Source organism: Entelurus aequoreus, linkage group LG09 (assembly GCF_033978785.1).
Source record: "Entelurus aequoreus isolate RoL-2023_Sb linkage group LG09, RoL_Eaeq_v1.1, whole genome shotgun sequence".
Lineage (NCBI taxonomy): Eukaryota > Metazoa > Chordata > Actinopteri > Syngnathiformes > Syngnathidae > Entelurus > Entelurus aequoreus.
In genome coordinates this window covers 60,017,835-60,043,239 of record NC_084739.1, presented here as the reverse complement: position 1 = coordinate 60,043,239, position 25,405 = coordinate 60,017,835, and the positions used below count along the sequence as shown (strand labels likewise).

Sequence of the window (25,405 nt, the reverse complement as noted above, 5' to 3'; positions counted from 1 at the left end):
GAGATATGCAAATAAGCAGATGCCCCCTCCAAAAAAAAAAAACCCCAATCGCCAAAACAGGCCGAGTGATCTCCCTCTAACACGCACGCACATACTCCCAGAGTTAGCCTCAGGACCAGAGTCGGACTCGCAAACTTTACTTGAATGAGTCTTTATGAATATTTAGAGTTTAACACTACACCGTTGCACTTGCACACAAACAATGCACCCCCCCGACCTCCCTTGAGCCAGGCTAGAGGTGTGTAAAGGCAAAGTGCTGACAAAGTGCTGAAAGAAATAGTGTACAAAGTTAAGATAAACTTTAAGCCTCCTTTTCAAAGAGCAGCTGTTGATAATTTATCAGATTGGGGGGAGAAATCTAGACAATGTAAAGAAATGTGCCTAAAACGACAGTTTGAAATGTGGTGTAGAAAATTATAGATCATGTCCGCACAAACAATGATGTTTTTTAAACACACACCTTGATGTGTTGAAGGTCCACCAACACTGCACTTTAAAAAAAAATGTTGCCTATCGTTCACAATCATGAGAGACATGGCGATGGATGTAATTAATTTTTTATTTTTTGTATTCCAAATATTAAATAAATGTGATCAAAAGTGTTTACAGTGGAGCCTTTGGGAGCCGCAAAATTCCGCCTATAAAGTCCTTAAAAAACATCCAAACCTCTCCATATATACTTACTTTATGTAAGTATATATGTAATGTATTTTGATAATTTTATGCATCATCAAAAACGCATCACGTTTTTCTTTTTTTTCTTTATCACTGATTATTACTCACTGCAGACTCTGAGAGCCAACAAACATAAGAAAACATCACTTACTGTACACGGTCTGCTGTCATTAGGATGCCGACTGCTAGGATGTTCATATATTACCATTTAGGTGAAGAATGTCTCATAATCCTCGCGAAGCAACGGGTTGGGCGGCGGGGGGACTAAGCGTCTTTTCGTGTCGTCCTCGCCAGTTTTGGGTCCTAAATGGCTGTCAGTGTACCAACTTGTTGGAATACCTACTCAGACTTCTTCTGTCCAGGTGAGATGCATGATTTATGATCTAGAAAAAACCTGCAAGGAAGCGAGAAAGCAGCAGACCTCTAGATGATGTAAACATCGGCACACAAGGTAGTGATCATGGCGCTGCTGTAAATAGTTTGTCTGTTTTACCACTTATATTAACAATACCACTAATACTTGGTTAATATTCAAATCACGAAATGTAAATGGAGTATTGTTGGCACTATTTGAATGTTTATCGGATTTTATGGGCGAAATAGAGGAGCTCACATTGGCTGTAAGCAGACTTTTATTTATTATTTAGAATGCATTGAAACAAATCCATCTGTCATGTCTTTCATAATGATTATGAACGATGGCAAAATAAAAATAAAAAGTGCAGTTCCCCTTTAAGCCCAACAGGGCTCCAGCACCCCCCTTGATTGATTGATTGATAGATTGATTGATTGATATATTTTTATTTCAAATATGCATAAAAACAAGAGCAAGCCTGATCCAATACAGTGCTATAGCCTTAACAGCCATTATAACAAAATGAAAAACAATGGAGAATAAAAAACAAAAACAAATGAGCATTGGACTTTCTTTTTCTTTTTTTTTCTTTCTTTTTTTTCACATATTTGAAAAGGAGTGAGAAGAAGTTTACACTTATTTAATCCCACCCCTTTTCTTTAAATCATAAATTACTCTGAGCTAGAACTACCTATTCACTCAATGTACAAACTTAATGAACTTGTATATACTGTACATACATCATAGATATATACATACATATGCACACCACACACATACATAGCCACATCATTACCACTAGTGATCATGCAAATGGTATGATGCCACCACAACAACACCACTGCCTTAATGGGCAGCCCCACACTCTTCTGTAACACAAACAACCCAATATCAAAGCCCTTCTTCATCTCTGTACCTCTGGAATACCATGTACTTATACTTCTTTTTAAACTGGTTTATGTTTGGACATTGCTTTAACTCATCATTCAAACCATTCCATAATTTCACTCCACAAATTGAAATACAAAAACTTTTAATGGTCGTTCTATAACTAAGCATTTTGAAATTGAAATTCCCCCTTAAATTATAACCGCTCTCTCGTGTGCTGAACAATTTTTGAATGCTTCCTGGGAGTTTATTTATTTTGGCTTTATACATTATTTGTGCAGTTTGATACAAAATAATATCATTAAATTTCAATATTTTTGACTGTAAGAATAGTGAGTGAGTATGGTCCAGATATCCAACCTTGTTGATGATCCGTACAGCTCTTTTTTGAAGTATAGTTATTGAATTTAATGAGCTTTTATAATTATTCCCCCAGACTTCCACACAGTAGGTTAAATATGGTAAAACTAATGAACAGTAAAGAATGTGGAGTGATTTGTGATCCAGAACCTGCTTTGCTTTATTTATTACTGAGATGCTTCTTGACAGCTTAGATTGCACATGTTTTATATGTGATTTCCAGTTAATTTGATCGTCAATTGTAACTCCAAGGAATTTTATTTCAAAAACCCTTTCAATATCCACCCCATCTATTTGTATCTGCACCCTTGTTTCACGTGTCCTCTTTCCAAACAGTATTAACTTAGTCTTAGTCAGGTTTAATGACAATTTATTATAGTCAAACCAAGTTTTTAGTTTACTCATTTCTTCCATAATGACTTCCTGCAATTGTTTTAAGTCATCCCCTGAACAAAAAATATCAGTGTCATCAGCAAATAACACTAATTTCAATAATGTAGACACTTTACATATATCATTGATATACACTACAGGATGAACAGTTTTGGCCCCAACACTGACCCCTGGGGGACACCACAAGCAATATCCAAACATGATGAACAGCAATCCCCCAACTTCACAAACTGTTGTCTCTTATTTAAGTAACTTTTAAGCCAATCTAATACAACTCCCCTGATTCCATACTTTTCCATTTTATTGACTAATATATCATGGTTAATTGTGTCAAATGCTTTTTTTTAGATCAATAAATATTCCCATTGCATATTGTTTCTTTTCTATGGCATTTGTGATTTCCTCTATTGTTTCAACTATTGCCATTGATGTAGATCTGTTTGATCTAAACCCATATTGACAGTCAGAGAGTAATTTATGCTTTTCTATAAATGCATCCAACCTGTTATTGAATAGTTTTTCTAATATTTTAGAGAATTGTGGAAGTAAAGAGACGGGTCTATAGTTTGTGAAGTGGTGTTTGCTCCCAGTTTTAAACAGAGGTATAACTTTAGCTATTTTCATTTCATTTGGAAATGCGCCGGTATGAAATGACAAATTACAGATATATGTTAATGGTTTTGATATCCCTGTAATGACCTTTTTCACCAATGCCATACTAATGTCATTGGAGTCAGTGGACATTTTGTTCTTACATTTGTTTACAATATCCAACACTTCTTCTTCACCCACTGCATTTAAAAACATAGAATTGGGATTTCTCTCCAACAATCCCTCCATATTTTTACCAGTTGTCCGTGGATCTGGGATTTTTTCTGCAAGTTCAGGTCCTATACTTACAAATAATTTATTGGAGGCATTAGCCACATCTTCAATATTATCATTTTCTTTACCATCATTTGTGAAATACGTTGGATAGTTATTTGAAGAGGTACTGTTACTTATAATACTGTTTAATAAATTCCATATTCCTTTGATATTGTTTTTATTATCATCTAGTAATTTCTTATAATAATCTCTCTTATTTGACCTTATAATATGAGTTAATTTGTTTTTATATTTTTTATATTTATTTTCTGCTTCTTTTGTTTTCAATCTTATAAATTCCCTGTAAAGAGTGTTTTTCTTTTTGCAAGCATTTTGAAATCCCTTTGTGATCCAAGGACAATTGGTATATTTTCTTCTACTGGTGCATTCTTTTACTGGGCAATTTTTATCATATAATGACCTAAATATTCTCAAGAATATATTGTAAGCACTATTAACATCACCATTTTCATTAATTACATCCCAATTCTGCTCCAGTAAATCATGTTTAAATGAACTAATGGATTCCTCTGATCTCGTTCTTCTGTATTGGGTTGGCTTTTCTAGTTTTTTTGTCCTGTAGTTTCCATTAAATATCAGAAAAACTGGGAGGTGGTCAGTGATATCTTTGATCAATAGCCCACTTACGGTCTTATTCTCAATATCATTAGTGAATATGTTGTCGATTAGAGTGGCAGAGTGATACGTAATTCGACTGGGTCTGGTGATTTTGGGATATCGACTCATACTGTACATTGTGTCAATGAAATTATCTATATCTTTAGTTTTACTGGGATTTAACATGTCAATATTAAAGTCTGCACAAATGAAGACAGCTTTACTAACGTTACTCTCCTTTGAAAACAGGCATTCCATCCAATCTGTAAAACGTTCAATGCTTGTACCTGGCGATCTGTATATACAACTAATAATGACATTTCTACTTTTTTCCATACAAATTTCAATTGTTAGACATTCAAGTAGGTTATCAACCACAGTTGTCATATCATCCAGACGTTTGAATCTCAAGGTGTTATCCACATAGATTGCCACCATGCGCGCGCGTGGTAGTTGTCGGGGCTGACAAACTGTGTATATGTATGTGTGTGTGTGTGTGTATGTATGTATGTATGTATGTATGTATGTATGTATGTATGTATGTATATATATATGTGTATGTGTATGCATGTGTATGTGTGTGTATGTGTACATGTGTATGTTTATGTGTATGTATATATATATGTATGTATATTTCTGGGGGTACGTTCTGGGCCTGCCTGTCGGGTGGGGGTCGGCGCCTCAGGCTACTGCATCCGGACTGCGTGTCTGGAGCTCCTGGGTCCCGCCGTCCATCCCTTCCGGGTGCCCGTCTTGGTTGGGGCCTGCTGGGTCTGGTCCCTGCGTCTACTGTGGCGGCTTGGTGCTGCAGGGTATTCCGAGGTGCTGCGAGTCGGCCAGTTGTTGGGGTAGCGACCTTGTGTGTCAGCATGTCTGTGATCTTCTTTTAATTCTTTTATTTTTATTTTTTATTTTTTATATAAATAGATTTAATTATTTATTTATTTATTTATTTTCCTTTTTTTTAAATTGATTTATTTTTTTTATTTTTTTAAAATATATTTTATTAATATTATTATTATTATGTATTTATTTATTTTATTTATTTATTCCCCTACCTCAGGGGGGGGGACTCGGCGGGGCGGTTGCTGGTTGTTCCATCTCCATCGTTGGGGTCCCTGCGGGTGGGGTGGGTGGTTCCTGTGGCCCCGTGCTGGGTGGTCCTGTGGCGGCCGGCTTGGGTGGGGTGGCCGTGGGGGCCCTGTTGCCGGTGGGGCGGGGGCGGTCTTCCCGTCCGGTTGCGGGGGGTCTCCGGGCCCCTCGGGCGGGGCGTCCCGCCTTTCTGTCCGTGTGGGGTGTGGTCTCTCGCTGGCTTGGGGTCTGGCTGCCCCCTGTTTTTCCCGTGCCTTGTCCTCTGCCGGGTGCGTCTGTCTGCGGCCTGCTGCTGGCCCTTGTGGGCGGCACGGTGGGCCAGGCTCTGGGGTTCCTGTCGCTGTCCGGCTTCGTGGGGGCGGTGGCCCCTGGTTCCCTGGGCACCACACCTACTGTTTGTGGGATGGGTTCTCGGGGAGGCTGGGGCCGTACTCTGGCTCCCGCACACACTGGGAGTCAAATGTATTGTACATGCAAATTCACATATACTCACACACATACATACAGACATACATAGGTACCTACGCTCCCACATACATATACAAATAAATACAGTACATATTTACACACTCAAAGTTCGTACATCCACACGCACATTCATTATACAAACATACTGTATACACATACTGTACATATACATTCACTGTAAAAACATACATATACACATACTGTACATATACGTTCACTGTACAAACACACACATACATATACTACACATACATTCACTGTACAAACACACACATACATATACTGTACATATACATTCACTGTACAAACACACATTTACACATACTGTACATATACATTCACTGTTCAAACACACATACTGTATACACATACTGTACATATACATTCGCTGTACACACATATACACGTACTGTACATATACATTCACTGTACAAGCACACATACACATACTGTACATATACAAGTACATATGCACACATACACTCATGCACATAATCACGTTTCATCAAACATATATTAACGTTGTTGCCCTAGGGTAAACTGGGTATAACACATGGCACACTGACAAAGCTTAACCTATTGTTACTATAACAATCTACAAGGTTAAGGTTGCTTCTCTTTCTTCCCCTCCATTTTTCTGCATTCTTTCGTATCTCAAGTTATCATTACGTATATGTATTGTTGCATTTGAACAATTGTATTGTTGATAATAAAGGTAAAGTACTGGTATTGTTTATTATCAATAGCACTATTTCTATTGGTATTCATATTGCTCCATTTTGAGTGTAATAATGCTCATTGTCATTTCTGTATTTTTTTTTTTTAATTTTCGCTAACTGCTTATTTGCTATTACTTTTACCATCATATTTGTACATGTCGTATTTGCTGATGTTGCTCTGTTGTTGTTGTTGTGTTTGCTGTTGTTGTTTTTGTCTCTCTGTCTAATCCCCCTCTTGTCCCCACAATTCCCCCCTCTGTCTTCCTTTTTCTCTCTTTCTATCCCCTCCTGCTCCGGCCCGGCTGCACCAAATGATAATATAAATACATTTAATAAAGTCAAAATACAAGTAAGGCAACAAGAGAAGTATCCTACACTTCTCTTTTGTAAAGTAAATCTGAACAGCCGATATGGGCATCTACATCTGCTATATGATTTGCCCGAGAAGCTGGGCAGGACATTATAAAAATTCTTTTTTTTTAAAAATTTAAAAAAATAGATTGCCACCCCTCCACCCCCCTTGTTTTGTCTATTCATATTAATAAAATCATAACCATCCAGTTCAAAATCTGTCACTTTTTCACTGTTAATCCAAGTTTCAGATACTGCAATGGTTGTGAAAAGGTGTGTAAATAGTCCTTGATGTCCTTGAAATTCCTGTTTAGGCTTCTACTATTGAAATGGATAATGGACAATTTGCCTTTAGTAATAATATTCTGGTTGTACTGTTCATTGGTGTAGTAGCAGCAGTTCTCATTGATATTGAGGAGGAAATTATTGTCCGGGTCTATATCATGTTCCAAGTCTTGTAGGTGGTGCTCAGTGTATTGAGATGCTTTCAACTGTACATTGTCATATTCACTTACCAACTGAATTATGTGGCTAGTGTCATCTTGCGTATTGTCAATGTGTGTCATGGTTGTGTTTAATCGCTTTTACCTTACATTCCAGTTCATACGTCATATTCGTTCAGATCTTCGATGTTTCTAATCAGCAGCACTTTGGCGTTCTCCGGAGTGCCGTTGAGTTTGATGAATACTTTACAGTTCGCAGTCCAAGTTTGTAGAATTTTCTTCTCTCTCCTCATTTGGCGTGCTTTTCGGGCTGTATCAGCATTTCGTTTGGTCAAATGGTCGTTCATGTATACGTTTGTTCCTTTTAGCTTTCTTCCCTGTTTTAGCAACGCGATCTTGTGCTTTCTGTTGACAAATCTCAGAACTACGCTCAGCTTGTCGTTTGTTCCTCTCCCGGGCAAAAGGTGACATGCTTCGATGCTGTTACAGTCCAGTTGTATGTCCTTGGACTGCATGAAGACCGCTACCTGTCGCTCCATCGAAATAACATCCAACTCCGCCGGCTCCCCGCCTCCATTCGCTGGGGCTACTGCTCGTGCGTAAGACCGGGGTTTGATGCTAAGTCCGGTGATGATCACATCATTGATCCTTGTGTACTGCTCAATATCAGCAACTCTGTTCTCCAGAATTGCGATTTTCTTGTCTTTCTCCAAATCGTCAGCCCTCATCTGATCCAGCTGCACAACAAGGGACATGATGGTTTTCTGCTGCTCCTTGATCGTAGCAACTTCCTCGATCAGAGTGTCGATTGACTTTTTAAGTTCGCTATAATCCATACTTGCCAACCTTGAGACCTCCAATATCGGGAGGTGGGGGGGGGCTTGGTCGGGGGTTGGGGGCGTGGTTGGGGCGGGGGCGTGGTTGGGGCAGGGGCGTGGTTAAGAGGAGAGTATATTTACAGCTAGAATTCACCAACTCAAGTATTTCATATATATATATATATATATATATATATATATATAAATACTTGACTTTCAGTGAATTCTAGCTATATATATATATATATATATATATATATATATATATATATATATATGTACTATATATATATGTACTATATATATATGTACTATATATATATATATATATATATATATATATGTGTACTATATATATATATATATATACTATATATATATATATGTGTGTGTGTGTGTGTGTGTGTGTGTGTGTGTGTGTGTGTGTGTGTGTGTGTGTGTGTGTGTGTGTGTGTGTGTGTGTGTGTGTGTGTGTGTGTGTGTGTGTGTGTGTGTGTGTGTCTGTCTGTGTGTCTGTGTGTGTGTCTGTGTGTGTGTGTGTGTGTGTGTGTGTGTGAGAGAGACGGTCCACAACTGTATGTGGCAAAATGCAGCTCCACACTGCTGTCGCTTCAACATATCACTGGCACCAGGTGGATTATGAATTTCTTTTATTACAGTGTCCTGCAAAACAGTGCAAATTGTGAGACTGTGAGTCCACTTGGGTCACGGGATTATCAGTTGGAAGGCGTCACCGTTCTGAGCACTTCCCGCAGGTAAAGTACATACCACTTCTCGCCAGCAACAGGCGCTGTTGCAACACTTCATTCATAATTTAATCAAGCATAATGAACGTCTGTTTCTACATCGTTACATATATATATATATATATATATTTATATATATATATATATTTTATTATTTATATAAAAAAAAGAAATACTTGAAATTTAGTGTTCATTTATTTACACATACACACACACACACACACACACACAACACTCATCTACTCATTGTTGTACTTGAAAGTACAATGCTTTAAGGGTTGAATTGTCCATCCCCTTTCTATTCTCTGTCACTATTTTTCTAACCATGCTGAACACCCTCTCTGATGATGCATTGCTGTGTGGCACGCACAAAAGTGCTTTCATCAAATGCACAAGAGTGTGGAATCTTCCATCTCTCCCTAGCATGGCCCAAAACCGGTCAATCCTTGCTTCCTGGGGAAGATCTTCCCTGGCAAGCAATTGGTACTCCAGTACTTGTACCCAGAGGCTGGTCAGGTCCAATCGCAGCTGCGGCAGACTTTTTTGGGGGGGGTCGTGGCCTCCAGCTCCGGCTGAATACCGGGAGTTTGACGGGAGAAAATCTCTGTCGGGAGGTTGTCGGGAGAGGCGCTGAATATCGGGATTCTCCTGCTAAAAACGGGAGGGTTGGCAAGTATGCTATAATCAGCCTTGGGCGCCATCTCGTCTTTGTAACAGCGCACCGGCTATTTACTCCAGACATTCACTTGTTAAATTAATTTCAAACTTTCTCCTTACATTATTAAACCTAAATGTTTGGAGTAAAATTTGCGAGCGCCGGTTCAGCTACCGGAACAGGAAGTCTGTTGCTACCTTCAACTCCGAAAGGGACAAGCAGTAGAAAATGGATGGATGGAGAGATGTTTAGCTAGTGTAAGTGATCTGATCCGTGCTCAAGTTTGGTACGTTTTTCCCCAAGTGATGAGGTTGTCCAAGGCACAGCATGATTGCGTGCAGTGTTATCCAAATCATAGAATGGCTGTAAAGCGACTTCTTCGCATAAGTTCTTCATAACAACCAACACACTAGCGGGCCAGGGGCCACGACCCCATAGTTCAGTTCAAAACTTGGGAGACAAACATTTTTGCAGCAAATTCCTAAAAACACTAGAGTGCTCCTGTTGTATAGAGAAACTTGACATTGCATTGACATTTCAACCTTGCTTACAACACTGGGATCCTAACTTGTGATGTACATAACTGAGGCGTTCCTCAAGGCACCCCTTTAAGTACTCTCATTTTTGCCAGATACAACTGTTTTTTGTCATGTGATTTATGTAACTAAGGTGTTGTTGTAGCTTGTTGACTTCAGATGTCAATAGTAATGTGTTCAACTTTTTTATTTATACTAGTGGCATTTCTCAACGTTCCATTTTAGTTCCTCTCTCTTTCATCATTTGAACTATTCAACTGCTGATCCGTGAGTTCAGTTAAAAAACCTTGTGCAGCAGATTATAAAAAACGCTATAGAGTGCTGTCATAGAAATGATCATTGACTATCTTTTTTTTGCAGAAAGTTCTTAAAAACAGCAGAGCGTTCCTGTAACCCAAATCAAATGTGTACTATAGAATGGCGCTGGTTGTTCGAAATATACAACATAAGACTAATAGTGAAAGGAGAAATCCAGCCCCCTGGTCTTTAGTTTTCTGGAGATGTGGCCTCCAAAAAAAATTTGTTGAATATCCATGCTCTTTGAATTTGCAATGTAGGGATTACGCTAATTCACACAAATTCAACCAATCCCTACAAATTATGAGTGGCCTCGCAACTTTGTCCGGTACACCACTTCATCACCGTAATCTTTGCTTAATTCGTCTCTGAGCAGCGCTCAAACGCGCACGTCGACTGTCTAATCAAAACTTACTTTTGTTTTTTGTGCAGATGAAGCATTAATGTGTAACAATGTATCAACTCTTTATTGCTCAAACGGCACAATTATCCCACTTAGCTCAGAGCTACTTCCGGTTACCGTCTACAGCACTAAGCCTTCTGAGTAATGTAAAATATAAACTTGCAGCAACACACCGGTGTCCTGACTTCCTAGTTTTCATATGTATTTATATTTATTTAACCTTGTTTTATCCAGGCAATAGAGGCAGCATAACATGACAGAAATGTTGAAGTGTGATGACAATCGTTTATCATCTCTTACAAACCCCTTTTCCATGAGTTGGGAAATTGTGTTGGATGTAAATATAAACAGAATACAATGATTTGCAAATAATGCACTACAAAGACAAGATATTTGATGTTCAACTCATAAACTTTATTTTTTTTTGGCAAATAATAATTAACTTGTCCAAAGACATGCACCTGGGGATAGGTTGATTGGCAACACTAAATTGGTCCTAGTGTGTGAATGTGAGTGTGAATGTCTGTCTATCTGTGTTGGCCCTGCGATGAGGTGGCGACTTGTCCAGGGTGTTCCCCGCCTTCCGCCCTATTGTAGCTGAGATAGGCTCCAGCGCCCCCCGCGACCCCGAAAGGAATAAGCGGTAGAAAATGGATGGATGGATGGATAATAATTAACTTATAATTTCATGGCTGCAACACGTGCCAAAGTAGTTGGGAAAGGACATGTTTACCACTGTGTTACATGGCCTTTCCTTTTAACAACACTCCTTAAACGTTTGGGAACTGAGTAGACACATTTTTTAAGCTTCTCAGGTGGAATTCTTTCCCATTCTTGCTTGATGTACAGCTTAAGTTGTTCAACAGTCCGGGGGTCTCCGTTGTGGTATTTTAGGCTTCATAATGTGCCACACATTTTCAATGGGAGACAGGTCTGGACTACAGGCAGGCCAGTCTAGTACCCGCACTCTTTTACTATGAAGCCACGTTGATGTAACACGTGGCTTGGCATTGTCTTGCTGAAATAAGCAGGGGCGTCCATGGTAAGGTTGCTTGGATGGCAACATATGTTGCTCCAAAACCTGTATGTACCTTTCAGCATTAATGGCGCCTTTACAGATGTGTAAGTTACCCATGTCTTGGGCACTAATACACCCCCATACCATCACAGATGCTGGCTTTTCAACTTTGCGCCTATAACAGTCTGGATGGTTCTTTTCCTCTTTGGTCCGGAGGACACAACATCCACAGTTTCCAAAAACAATTTGAAATGTGGACTCGTCAGACCACAGAACACTTTTCCAGTTTGTATCAGTCCATCTTAGATGAGCTCAGGCCCAGCAAAGCCGACAGCGTTTCTGGGTGTTGTTGATAAACGGTTTTTGCCTTGCCTAGGAGAGTTTTAACTTGCACTTACAGATGTAGCGACCAACTGTAGTTACTGACAGTGGGTTTCTGAAGTGTTCCTGAGCCCATGTGGTGATATCCTTTACACACTGATGTCGCTTGTTGATGCAATACAGCCTGAGGGATCGAAGGTCACGGGCTTAGCTGCTTATGTGCAGTGATTTCTCCAGATTCTCTGAACCCTTTGATGATATTACGGACCATAGATGGTGAAATCCCTAAATTCCTTGCAATAGCTGGTTGAGAAAGGTTTTTCTTAAACTGTTCAACAATTTGCTAACGCATTTGTTGACAAAGTGGTGACCCTCGCCCCATCCTTGTTTGTGAATGACTGAGCATTTCATGGAATCTACTTTTATACCCAATCATGGCACCCACCTGTTCCCAATTTGCCTGTTCACCTGTGGGATGTTCCAAATAAGTGTTTGATGAGCATTCCTCAACTTTATCATTATTTATTGCCACCTTTCCCAACTTCTTTGTCACGTGTTGCTGGCATCAAATTCTAAAGTTAATGATTATTTGAAAAAAAAAATGTTTATCAGTTTGAACATCAAATATGTTTTCTTTGTAGCATATTGAACTGAATATGGGTTGAAAATGATTTGCAAATCATTGTATTCCGTTTATATTTACATCTAACACAATTTCCCAACTCATATGGAAACGGAGTTTGTATTTACCAACAAAAATTACTGCTGCACATCGCTTTCAACAGTTTGCAAAGGCTCCTAAAGTACAGGAGTAAATGTGTTGGAACATAAATAATTGTTTAAGATGGACAAACACTTTTCAAGCATAAAATAAACACAGAATGTCTGCAACTTGTGATTGGCAGAGCAGACAATAAGTTAGCCTTTGGTGGTGTTTATTTCTGTAATTAATGAATGCAATTATTTAGGCAAAGGTTCCTTTATCGTCACCGACCAAATTCCGTTACTACTGAATATCGATTCACATGCAATCAAACAGTGCCATATTTCGATACCTTTTTTGCATGGATGTCACATCCGGTTGCATACTAAACACCAGCTCACGTAAACAATCACTCAAGCAGAACTCAGGGCAACTCAGCCAAACTCCCTCTAAATAAAGTAGCATTTTTTAACGCCGATAAAGCAAGTATGCTTGGCAGAAAACGCTGGAACGTAAAGGCTCCACTCTTCCAAAAATGCGCTACTTGATGCTAATTTACACTGGATTCGGCATAGAAAGGGCTACCATTAGCAATTTTACCTGGTGATATCAACATCTCTAAATTTGGTAATGAAAACTACAACTAAGATGAATGTTACAATTAAACAGCTGGTGTGTAAAAAGCACAGTTCTTACAGTATAAACACTTGGTAGGACGCAACATAACATTCATCTTCCTGGAAAAAGCTACTTCCTCGTTAAACAACATACAATAGATAGTCTTTACTCAAATGTTGTAAGAAAACAAGATACAACAACTGGACAGCACAGGTATCATTATCAGCTCGTTTTTAAATATTATCAAACAATTAACATTTATTAACACACACTAAAACGCAGAAAATTGGTACCGTCGAGTACCAGTACCGTATCTGTTCAAATGTGAATGGTACCCATCTCTACTATTTTTAGTTATAATTAAAACAGTAAAGTCATTTGACAATGATATCTGAGTATGCACTTTCACTTCCATCTATTGTCTACTTTCAAGTCCGTGCAGTATAAAATAAGTAAAACATCAATACAGTGTTTGTTTTGCCCAATTTTTGTTGCAATTCTGGGCTTTTTGAGGTTAAGGTTACCAGGAACACCCAAAACATTGACAGCAAATTCATAAAATCGCAAGTTGATTCAATGTTTTGGGGGGAAAAAAGCATTTACGCAGCAACAGTCACAAAAAAGCCAGCGAATTCCTGTAGGGACTGACATAGTCAGGGACATCGCAGTAATACAGTATTGCCTAAGTGATGGGACAAGCAAACAGGCTAAAGTGCAAATGCATCTGAGCGAGAGGGAGCAGGGAATAGTGCCGAAGTCCAGCATGTTACGGATTGGCCTCAATAAGCAGGGTTTCCCCTACATGTAAACGATCGTGGTGCCATTATGATGTGCAGTGATATTTTCAAATGACCGTAAGTCTTGAACTATACAAAGTATTTCAATGGTTGGAATCTGCGCTTTTGCATGCATTACTAGTTACTATGGTGATTGATTGATTGATTGATTGAGACTTTTAATAGTAGGTTGCACAGTGAAGTACATATTCCGTACAATTGACCACTAAATGGTAACACCCGAATAAGTTTTTCAACTTGTTTAAGTCGGGGTCCAATCTAATTAGTTACTATGATGATCTAAATCACAGCAGCTCAGATGAGGCACCAAGCAGTGTGGGTGGGGAGCGTTTCCACAGAGTGTTTCCAGAGCGGCCCGCCTGAAATGCGGGTGTCAGGGACAGACGCGGAAGGAGATTTTTACAACAAAGTTCTGCAAGAAAAGTGATGTTATATCAGATCGTAGGTGGGGTTTTTTACCCTTCGCGTTCATATTTCGCTCTTTGTTGCATTTTTGTTGCGTTTCCGCTCGATTGTAAAATATGTGGATGGAGAGGGGGTGTGACGTTCATATGTTGTCAATATTTAATTTAATTTTCTTTTTTTTTCATTTATTTATTTCAGGCAATTACATAAAAAAGTACAAAGTTGACAACACATAATAATATAAATTAATATAGTGCAAAAGGTAATGTATAGTATGTAATGAATGATTGTCCAGTTTTGCCTGAAGGAGTGGGAAGAAGATAATTTATGTAATCCACCCCCAGTTCTCCATTCAGTGATTATTCACATGAGTTTCACTCTTACTTTGTTCAAGGATTATAATACAGATGTTGTATCATAGTGGCATTACCACAGGTAACAATAATTATTACACTAACAATAATTTGTATCAACAATGTAGGAATAATGAATATACCAACAATGGTAATAGACAACATAGCAATAATGGTAATAGACAACATAGCAATAATGGTAATGAAACATTGAGCACATGTTAACACTTTGAAACAGAGTACAGCAGCAGGTCAAATTAAAGGCCCTCATCTCTATATTTGAACCAGACCCCATGTTTGTATAATAATTTAAATCGATTAATAGTTCGGCATTGCTTGTGTTGTAAGTCCAGTTTGTTCCATAGTTTTACTCCGCATACAGACACACAAAAACGTTTACGAGTGGTTTGAGCTCTCGACAATAAGAAATATCCAAAGCCTCTCAAGTTATGAGCCTGCACTCGTCTTATAAAAAAATGTTGTAGATTAGGTGGCAATAATTTGTTAAATGCTTTATATAAGATTATTAATGTATTATATTTAACAATGTCATCAAATTTGAGCAACTTTGATTGCATAAACAGATTATGAGTATGTTCTAAATAACCAACGTTGTGAATGATCCGCACTGCTCTTTTCTGTAATATAATCAGAGGATGAATTGTGTTGTCGTAAGTATTCCCCCATACTTCAACACAGTATGTAAGGTATGGGAGTACCAAGGTGCAGTATAGAGTACGGAGTGCATTTTCATTGAGTATAGTTTTGCTTTGTTTATAATTGAGAGGCTTTTGGAGATTTTTGTATGAATGTGTCTGACAGTGTTTTATCGCTCATAGTTAATATTGTAAATACCACATTCTTTATTTTCATGTACATTCTGGGTGTCTCATTCAGTAAAAAAAATTGTATATTCCATTCTGTTTTTTCAGGCGGTCTGTCATAACGTTTTTAGCATTCAATCAGACATTATTGTTAGGTTTTGTATTAGTGTTCTTAAAAATAGATATACTGGCCCCCAGGCACTTTTTTTCCCTCTAAATTTGGCCCGAGTCAAAATAATTGCCCTGGTATACAGTCTATTATTTACATACTATATTGGCTATTAAAGTTTGAAAAACAGCTCAAATATAAAAGAAAAAAATGTGCATCTAAATCGCGTCAACACCTGGTCACTCACCTAAACGAGTTGACACCCGGCAAAAGTGAGGAGAGGAAGTTGAAGATGAAGGTATTTTAAGTGTGTGGGTTTTCTCCGGGCACTACAGTGTCCTCCCACATTCCAAAAATATGCGCGTTAACTTCAATGGAGACTGTAAATTGTCCATAGCTATGAATGTTAGTGTGAATGATTGTCTATCTGTGCCCTGCGATTGGCCATGCTAATTTGAGTCAGCTTGTCCATGAGCTAATGCATTGTACATTAGCATTAAGCTAGCGGCATTACAGCTCAACCTTCATCCTGCATAATTGTATTGGTTTTTTAAGTTTATTCCAAATTACATGATTCATCTAACGTGATTCATACATGTATGTGCACTTCATGTGTATATATTATGTACTTTCTTTAGTGTGGTTAGTTTTACAGTAACTCTATTGTGAAGAATAGCAACAAAACACCTTATTTTTTCCCAAATCTAACTCAAAAGACTGTTTACATATTTGGCAAGCTAAAGGACAACATTAAAGTTTAGCCTGAGTTACCGTTTACAATAAGCAGTAGCAATTGAAACAATTGAACAAAGAGAGCACAGTCTAACAAGTGAAATTCTTTGTCTTAAAGCTGATTGTGATTCTGATGATATAAGACAAAAATGTTAACATTAATATTATTAATGGTATTTATAACTAATAACAGTAACATCTATCCATCCATCTATGTTATTACGCTTATCCGAGGTCGGGTCGCGGGGGCAGCAGCCTAAGCAGGGAAGCCCAGACTTTCCTCTCCCCAGCCACTTCATCCATCTCTTCCCGGAGGATCCCGAAGCGTTCCCAGGCCAGCCGGGAGACATAGTCTTCCCAACGTGTCCTGGGTCTTCCCTGTGGCCTCTTACCGGTCGGACGTGCCCTAAACACCTCCTAAGGGAGGCGTTCGGGTGGCATCCTGACCAGATGTCCGAACCACTTCATCTGGCTCCTCTAGATGTGGCGGAGCAGCGGCTTTACTTTGAGCTCCCCCCGGATGGCAGAGCTTCTCACCCTATCTCTAAGGGAGAGCCCCGCCACCCGGCGGAGGAAGCTCATTTCGGCCGCTTGTGCCCGTGATCTTGTCCTTTCGGTCATAACCCAAAGCTTATGACCATAGATGAGGATGGGAACGTAGATCGACCGGTAAATTGAGATCTTTGCCTTCTTCAGCTCCTTCTTCACCACAACAGATCGATACAGCAGTATATACCGTAATTTCCGGACTATAAGCCGCTACTTTTTCCCCTCGTTCTGGTCCCTGCGGCTTATACAAGGGTGCGGCTTATTTACGGCCTGTTCTTCTCCGACACCGACGAAGAGGATTTCGGTGGTTTTAGTACGCAGGAGGAAGACGATGACACAATGATTAAAGACTGACTTTTCATATACCGGTAGGCTGGTTATTTTGATAACGTACAGGCGAGCACTTTGTATTACTTTGCACCGTTGTATTATTTGTACTCTGCACGAATGCTGTTCGCCATGTCAAAGATGTGAAAGTTTGATTGAATGATTGAAAGATTTATTGTTAATAAATGGGACGCTTTGCGTTCCCAAACAGTCATCTCTGTCCCGACAATCCCCTCCGTGGTAGCAGGAACCCCTATATACTACGCTAATTACACATCAAAACCCTGCGGCTTATAGTCGGGTGCGGCTTATATATGGAGCAATCTGTATTTTCCCCTAAATTTAGCTGGTGCGGCTTATAGTCAGGTGCGGCTTATAGTCCGGAAATTACGGTACTGTATGTATGTATGTGTGTATGTATGTATATGTATATATATATATATATATGTATGTATATGTATACATACATATATATATATATATTAGGGCTGCAACTAATGATTAATTTGATAATCGATTAATCTGTCGGTTATTACTTCGATTAATTTTTTTTTTCTTTTTTTTTTTCTTTTGATTAATAATCGGATAAAAGACACAATTTACATGTCTATCCTTTCCAGTATTTTATTTAAAAAAACAGCATACTGGCACCATACTTATTTTGATTATTGTTTCTCAGCTGTTTGTACATGTTGCAGTTTATAAATAAAGGTTTATTTAAAATAAAAAATAATTTTTTTAAATTTTTTTTTATTTTTTTTTTAAAAAGCCTCTGCGTATGCGCATAGCATAGATCCAACGAATCGATGACTAAATTAATCGGCAACTATTTATATAATCGATTTTAATCGATTTAATAGATTACCGTAATTTCCGGACTATAAGCCGCACCCGACTATAAGCCGCACCAGCTAAATTTAGGGGAAAATACAGATTGCTCCATATATAAGCCGCACCTGACTATAAGCCGCAGGGTTTTGATGTGTAATTAGCGTAGTATATAGGGGTTCCTGCTACCACGGAGGGGATTGTCGGGACAGAGATGACTGTTTGGGAACGCAAAGCGTCCCATTTATTAACAATAAATCTTTCAATCATTCAATCAAACTTTCACATCTTTGACATGGCGAACAGCATTCATGCAGAGTACAAATAATACAACGGTGCAAAGTAATACAAAGTGCTCGCCTGTACGTTATCAAAATAACCAGCCTACCGGTATATGAAAAGTCAGTCTTTAATCATTGTGTCATCGTCTTCCTCCTGCGTACTAAAACCACCGAAATCCTCTTCGTCTGTGTCGGAGAAGAACAGGCCGTAAATAAGCCGCACCCTTGTATAAGCCGCAGGGACCAGAACGAGGGGAAAAAGTAGCGGCTTATAGTCCGGAAATTACGGTAGTTGTTGCAGCCCTTATATATATATACATACATACAGTATATACTGCTTTATCGATCTGTTTTAAATGTACATAAAACTTTTTTTTTTTTCCTTTTTAAAGAAAATATATGCATCATTGCAAATCAAAATTATCATGTCATTTGTCATATTGACCACGCCCTTAGCCACGCCCACCACCACCACGTATAAGGATATACTCGCACAAAGCCTCGTCCGGCAAAGTTGGCTTGTGTGATTGCTTTGGTCTATGCCCAAATTAGGCACACACCCCTCTTGGCATGATTGGAAAAGGTGGGCCATATGCATGCATGCCATATTAGCCAAGTCTCTGAATAACTAATAAAAACATGTCATTTAGTTCAGGCGGTTGCACTTCTTCCAAGAAAAATATGAAAGCCGCGCCACCTTCCACAAGAAAAATAAATAATCAGAACACTCGGAATAAGACTGCAAGTAATCCAGAAAGTCAGGGAAATAGGAATAGACGTAATGACACAAGCAAACAGGCTGAATAATTGTATGTGGATATTTTGATTACGTAGTACCCCCCCGCCCCCCTTGTGTGTGTGTGTGTGTGTGTGTGTGTGTGTGTGTTTGTGTGTGTGTCGCTGTATCTCAATTTCAGTATTTTTCATGTTTAAATCTGTTCCTTTCTTCTGACGATAAATCAATCAATCAATCAATCAATGTTTATTTATATAGCCCTAAATCACAAGTGTCTCAAAGGGCTGTACAAGCCACAACGACATCCTCTGTGTCGAGTGGGTCTGACATAATATTGTGAAAGTCCAACACATCAGCGAAAGTCCAGTCCATGGTGGGGCCAGCGGGAACCATCCCGAGTGGAGACGGGTCAGCAGCGTAGAGATGTCCCCATCTGATGGACAGGCTAGCGGTCCACCCCGGAGCAGAGTAGAAAAGAAAAGAAAAGAAACGGCAGATCAACTGGTCTAAAAAGGGAGTCTATTTAAAGGCTAGAGTATACAAATGAGTTTTAAGATGAGACTTAAATGCTTCTACTGAGGTAGCATCTCTAACTTTTACCGGGAGGGCATTCCATAGTATTGGAGCCCGAATAGAAAACGCTCTATAGCCCGCATACTTTTTTTGGGCTCTGGGAATCACTAATAAGCCGGAGTTCTTTGAACGCAGATTTCTTGCCGGGACATATGGTACAATACAATCGTCAAGATAGGCAGGAGCTTGACCGTGTAGTATTTTATACGTAAGTAGTAAAACCTTAAAGTCGCATCTTAGGTGCACAGGAAGCCAGTGCAAGTGAGCCAGTATAGGCGTAATATGATCAAACTTTCTTGTTTTTGTCAAAAGTCTAGCAGCCGCATTTTGTACCATCTGTAATCTTTTAATGCTAGACATAGGGAGGCCTGAAAATAAAACGTTACAGTAATCGAGACGAGATGTAACGAACGCATGGATAATGATCTCAGCATCGCTTGTGGACAAAATGGAACGAATTTTAGCGATATTACGGAGATGAAAGAAGGCCGTTTTAGTAACACTCTTAATGTGTGACTCAAACGAGAGAGTTGGGTCGAAGATAATACCCAGATTCTTTACCGAGTCGCCTTGTTTAATTGTTTGGTTGTCAAATGTTAAGGTGGTATTATTAAATAGATGTTGGTGTTGAGCAGGACCGATAATCAGCATTTCCGTTTTCTTAGCGTTGAGTTGCAAAAAGTTAGCGGACATCCATTGTTTAATTTCATTAAGACACGCCTCCAGCTGACTACAATCCGGCGTGTTGGTCAGCTTTAGGGGCATGTAGAGTTGAGTGTCATCAGCATAACAGTGAAAGCTAACACCGTATTTGCGTATAATGTCACCTAGCGGCAGCATGTAAATACTAAAGAGTGCAGGGCCAAGAACTGAACCCTGGGGAACTCCGCATGTTACCTTAACATAGTCCGAGGTCACATTGTTATGGGAGACACACTGCATCCTGTCAGTAAGATAAGAGTTAAACCAAGACAAGGCTAAGTCTGACATCCCAATACGCGTTTTGATACGCTCTAATAAAATATTATGATCAACAGTATCGAAAGCGGCGCTAAGATCAAGAAGCAGCAACATAGATGACGCACCAGAATCCATCGTTAGCAATAGATCATTAGTCATTTTTGCGAGGGCTGTCTCCGTAGAGTGATTTGCCCTGAAACCGGATTGAAAAGGTTCACAGAGATAAATCAAACACACACACCCTTGCATTATGTTACAGGGTCATAATTGTGCTCGTCACACAGGTAGTGTGTGCGCGTGCACGCGGGTGTGTGATGTGGGACCTGCCCCTGTCAAAGACAAGGTCAAGGGATAATTTAATCATTAAAGACCTCTTCTCCTGCGCTCTCATCTCTTCCCCCGACTGTCTGACAGCGCCGGAGATGTCACATGTTGTCATCATTTAGCTTGGGCGCCTGTGTGTGTGAGTGTGTGACTTTTGTGTCTTTTGTGGCTTGCCGTGCTTTTGTACCGCCGTCTTGTCTCTCTTGTCCTGTGGGTTGGAGGGTGTCGCACTCTGTCGCGTGTAGTGTTTTGTGCCACGCTGTCACTTTGTAGCTATAGGAACATGGTTGCAGTAATGCAAAAAAAACATATTTCTGCAAAAATCTTAACTAGATTACTATGAATTAGTGCTAGCCTTGCAAGGTATTTTTCTATTGAAATTTATTTTTAAATTTGGATAACTTTTTTTTGTCTCCTAATTATTTGTATTTTTTACGCTTTAACTCATTAAGTATTTGGATGCACAGCCATGCAAAAAGAAACATCCATTACTATCAACTAGTTCTGGTTAGTTACTATAAATCCTCATGCAAGATCCACTTAATTGTGGAAAGCTTTTTTTTATATTTGTTGTCATATCTCACCACGGGCTACCAGTTTTTTGTTTTTTTAAATTATATTTTAGTACCTTTTTTGTCATATTTGTCCCAAAAAATATCAGTCTGTCCTCTTTAAAAGGCTAAATAACTACAATTTGAATAATTAGTGTTGTTAGTTACATTTAGCAACATGCATTTAATTGTGAAAACTAGAACGATATGGGTTTTTTGGTTGTTGTTTTTTACTGATGCAGCAACAAATGTGTTATATTTACTGTATTCCGCCAAGTGTAACATAATCAAAATCATTTTTGGTGTTCTTTTGATTTAGTTAAAAACAATTCTAATCTTCAGTTATTTTTTTGTTTTTGCTATCTTTTGTATAAGTGCACACATCTTTGAAGTAATTTTCTTTATCATTTGCTTCAAGCTTTAAAATCAAAAGCTACACATAAAATACTGCTATTACTTGCTTATTTCCTAACTAAACGGGCTCCAGTGTGTCTGTGGTTATCTTTTCTCAACATGAGACTAGATGTGGTTGATATATTTGGATGAGGAACTAGATGTGTTTGATATATTTGTTTTGTTACGTAAGCTAAGAGTAACCTGCTCATGGCAAACAGCATAATGTCTTTTTGGTTGTGGAATGTGTGGAGAGTGTGAGCTCATGGCTTGTCCTCTACTGCCCCCTGCAGGTTTGATGACATCAATTGCATGGTCAAGGTAAGAGCACAAAGTGTGTATATCTGTGCATGCAACTGTCTTTAAAGTGTATGATTACTATTGAGGACTTAATCAATACTGGGAATTTAAACACATTTTCACTTTACTGCTCGTCTGCTTCAAAGACTATATTGTGTATTCTTACTAAATGTGACTAACACTATCTGCTGTCTTTTCCCCTTTTATTCACGCCATGGCGAACATGCAATTGGAGAATTAATACACACGACCTGCATACACACATTGAATAATATTCAACACCTGCACAAGTTAATGAATTAGCTGTGGTGCTATCCCTATTAGAATTCATAGCTAAATTGATGTTTTCCTTCTTTGCAGCTCACCAAGCTCTTTTACAATGACGAACGCTACACCAACCCTGCCACCACAACCAATGCTGGTAAGGCAACATTTAAGCTTTTTATATGTAAAGCCGATCAGCTGGCTGCTATAATTTAAATATTCTTAACCTATTTGACTTCGGGGCCCAACTTTTCCACTATAAAGGGGCCACAGGGTCCCCCTCAATTTTCATCTTACTCTTAATTTAAATCATATTCAATAATTACATCTAACCTACTTGCAGCTTACAACCTTGTCAAATGATATAAAACCATGTGTTAATCACAATTATTTATTTAACACATAAACCTTAGGCTTATGTCAGACTGATTAGAAAAATAAGTACAAACTAAATATACTGCATAAGAAGGGACTCAGAAAAAAACTGACCGAAAATGTATTTACATTCAAGTGTGTTGTGCTAAAAAAACTAAAACTAAATTTATAAAGAATGTTTCTTATTAAACTGTCAATACAATAATGTGAAAATGAAAATACAGCTCCACCACTTTAGTCATAATTTTTGCGTGTAAGAAACTTCTCTATGACTTTAGTGCCAAACTTCTTCTGTGTGTTTGATATTGTAATTACTGCAACAAGTGATGGAAAAGTGCATAACAGTAGAGTTGCGGCTCATACGAACCACAGCTGAGAAACAGACATTTTTTCATCGCCTAACAATGGGTCCCGCCCTATGGTTAAGAAACACTGATTTAAATGACTTAAGAATGGCCGGTGTGTATACCTTCCAGTGTTTCCCATAAACTGCCAAGATACCTGTGGCGGTGGGGGCGTGACTATGGGCGTGGTCAACATGACATCATCGAGTAATTTGCATAATGTACTACAATGATATGATTTTCTCTAAAAAGGCTCAAAAAATGTATACTTACTAATTAATAATAACAGTTTTGTTTTAAACGTCCATCCATTCATCCATTTTACAATATAATTACAACACTTTATGTACATATTTATATACAGATTTGAACAATAAGTTATTCACTGAAATATATTTATTAATTGTGGTTCTTACAAAAAATATATCTTATAAAATATAAAAGCTAAAATGTCTCTTAAAGCTCTGCCCCTTTAATTAGTGCATACTAAATAATTTAACTTTAGCCTACTACTACAACCATATTATTTACCAGCAACATAAAGTGAAGCAGAGGCAGAGGTGTCCTGCCACAGTCAGTAACAAATAAACAGAAAACAGTAGTGGTCAAATACAAATAAGGCAACAAGAGAAGTATCCTACACTTCTCTTTTGTAAAGTAAATCTGAACAGCCTATATGGGCATCTACATCAACTATATGATTTGCCTAAGAAGCTGGACAGGACAAACAAACAAAACAAAAAAAACAAAAAAAAACAAAATTAAATTTTATTTTTATTTTTAATTTTTTTAATGTTTTTTTTATTTGTGGCAGACGTAATTCTTTCGTGGCGGGCCGCCACAAATAAATGAATGTGTGGGAAACACTGCCTTCCGTCTCAGTGACAGTAGACTGCTGACTGGCCCACTTCTCGCCATTAAGTCTGTGTATGTTTGTGTCCAGGTCACTGTGTAAGTGAAAAAATGTCTCTATCCATTGGCGGAAACAGAGCCCAGCTACTGACACAGTGCTGATATGTGAAAGTGTGTGTGTGTGGGAAGGGGGGGCAGTGTGTAAAGAGTGTGAAATGTTTGTGAGGCGTTGTCAGTGTGTGTCGCTGAGTCCCCCATTGCCGAGACTGGTGTGTGAGCTGGTGCAAGCGATGGAGACTGTTATCCGTGTCACATCTCGTTAAACATCTGCAAGCCTCTCTGTGGATGTGTGTGTATATACATACGTGTGTGTTGAAGTTAGACTGTCACTGCCAGCTGTCACACACTCAGTCACACTCTGGCCCCAAAGCAGCCTCTGTCAGCAGGACAGAAGCAATCACACACACACAGAAAAATTATATAAACGTACAAATGGCTGCACTGACTGACACAGTGGCAAATAAAATGTATTCCCAAGGCTTCCACTCACTGTGCGTTTGTGTTTGTATGTGTGTACGTGTTACCCCCATCCAGAAGCGGTCGCTTACCTCCTTTACAATCTATTCGAGGGCTTGCAAGAGAACAAGGTGCAAGAGCAGGAAGACAAACTGAGGGATTACGTCCAACAACTGAAGGCTGAGGTATAGACACTCACACTTTCGCACACACACACACACACACACACACACACACACACACACACACACACACACACACACACACACACACACACACACACACACACACACACACAATAAAACCTTACAAAAGCTATTCTAGCACACTGGTTAAACCTCAAATATTCATATTTAAAACAAAAGCTCCCAAGGTAAAAATCATTTAATTCTAATTAGTCAGACCCAAAGTCAAACTGTTGCAGTCATCACATGTTAAGGCATATGTGTTGTAAAATGTAAAAATTCTTGTTAAATGGGTGTAGCATTAAGATAATCATTTATACTTGCTAAAACTGAAAATACTTTCATTGTGCCTGACGTAGCGTTTTAGAAAGTGGCGCAAGCAAAGGCTCGCTGAACTGAACTTTTGAAAGGTTCTGTCCAGTCCAGTATTCTGATGTAAACACGTTTTTGTTTGTCGATTTTAATTTAACTTCAAAAGTTCAT

The 25,405-nt window shown here is 38.8% G+C and overlaps 1 protein-coding gene across 4 annotated transcripts in view; it reads left to right on the top strand.

The window, feature by feature from the left end:
* Positions 1–25,405, top strand: part of lrpprc (leucine-rich pentatricopeptide repeat containing) — a 173,955-nt gene that overhangs the window by 42,154 nt on the left and 106,396 nt on the right. For 3 of the 4 annotated variants that reach the window (XR_009827284.1, XM_062059048.1, XM_062059047.1), the window contains exons 15-18: positions 8,707–8,802; positions 22,380–22,407; positions 22,747–22,807; positions 24,816–24,922. Coding sequence is in view for 3 of the 4 variants with exons in the window: in XM_062059048.1 (XP_061915032.1) it covers positions 8,707–8,802; positions 22,380–22,407; positions 22,747–22,807; positions 24,816–24,922 (292 nt within the window). In the remaining variant the exon portion in view is untranslated. The remainder of the gene's footprint in view (positions 1–8,706; positions 8,803–22,379; positions 22,408–22,746; positions 22,808–24,815; positions 24,923–25,405) is intronic. The other variant, XM_062059049.1, reaches the window with a different exon arrangement.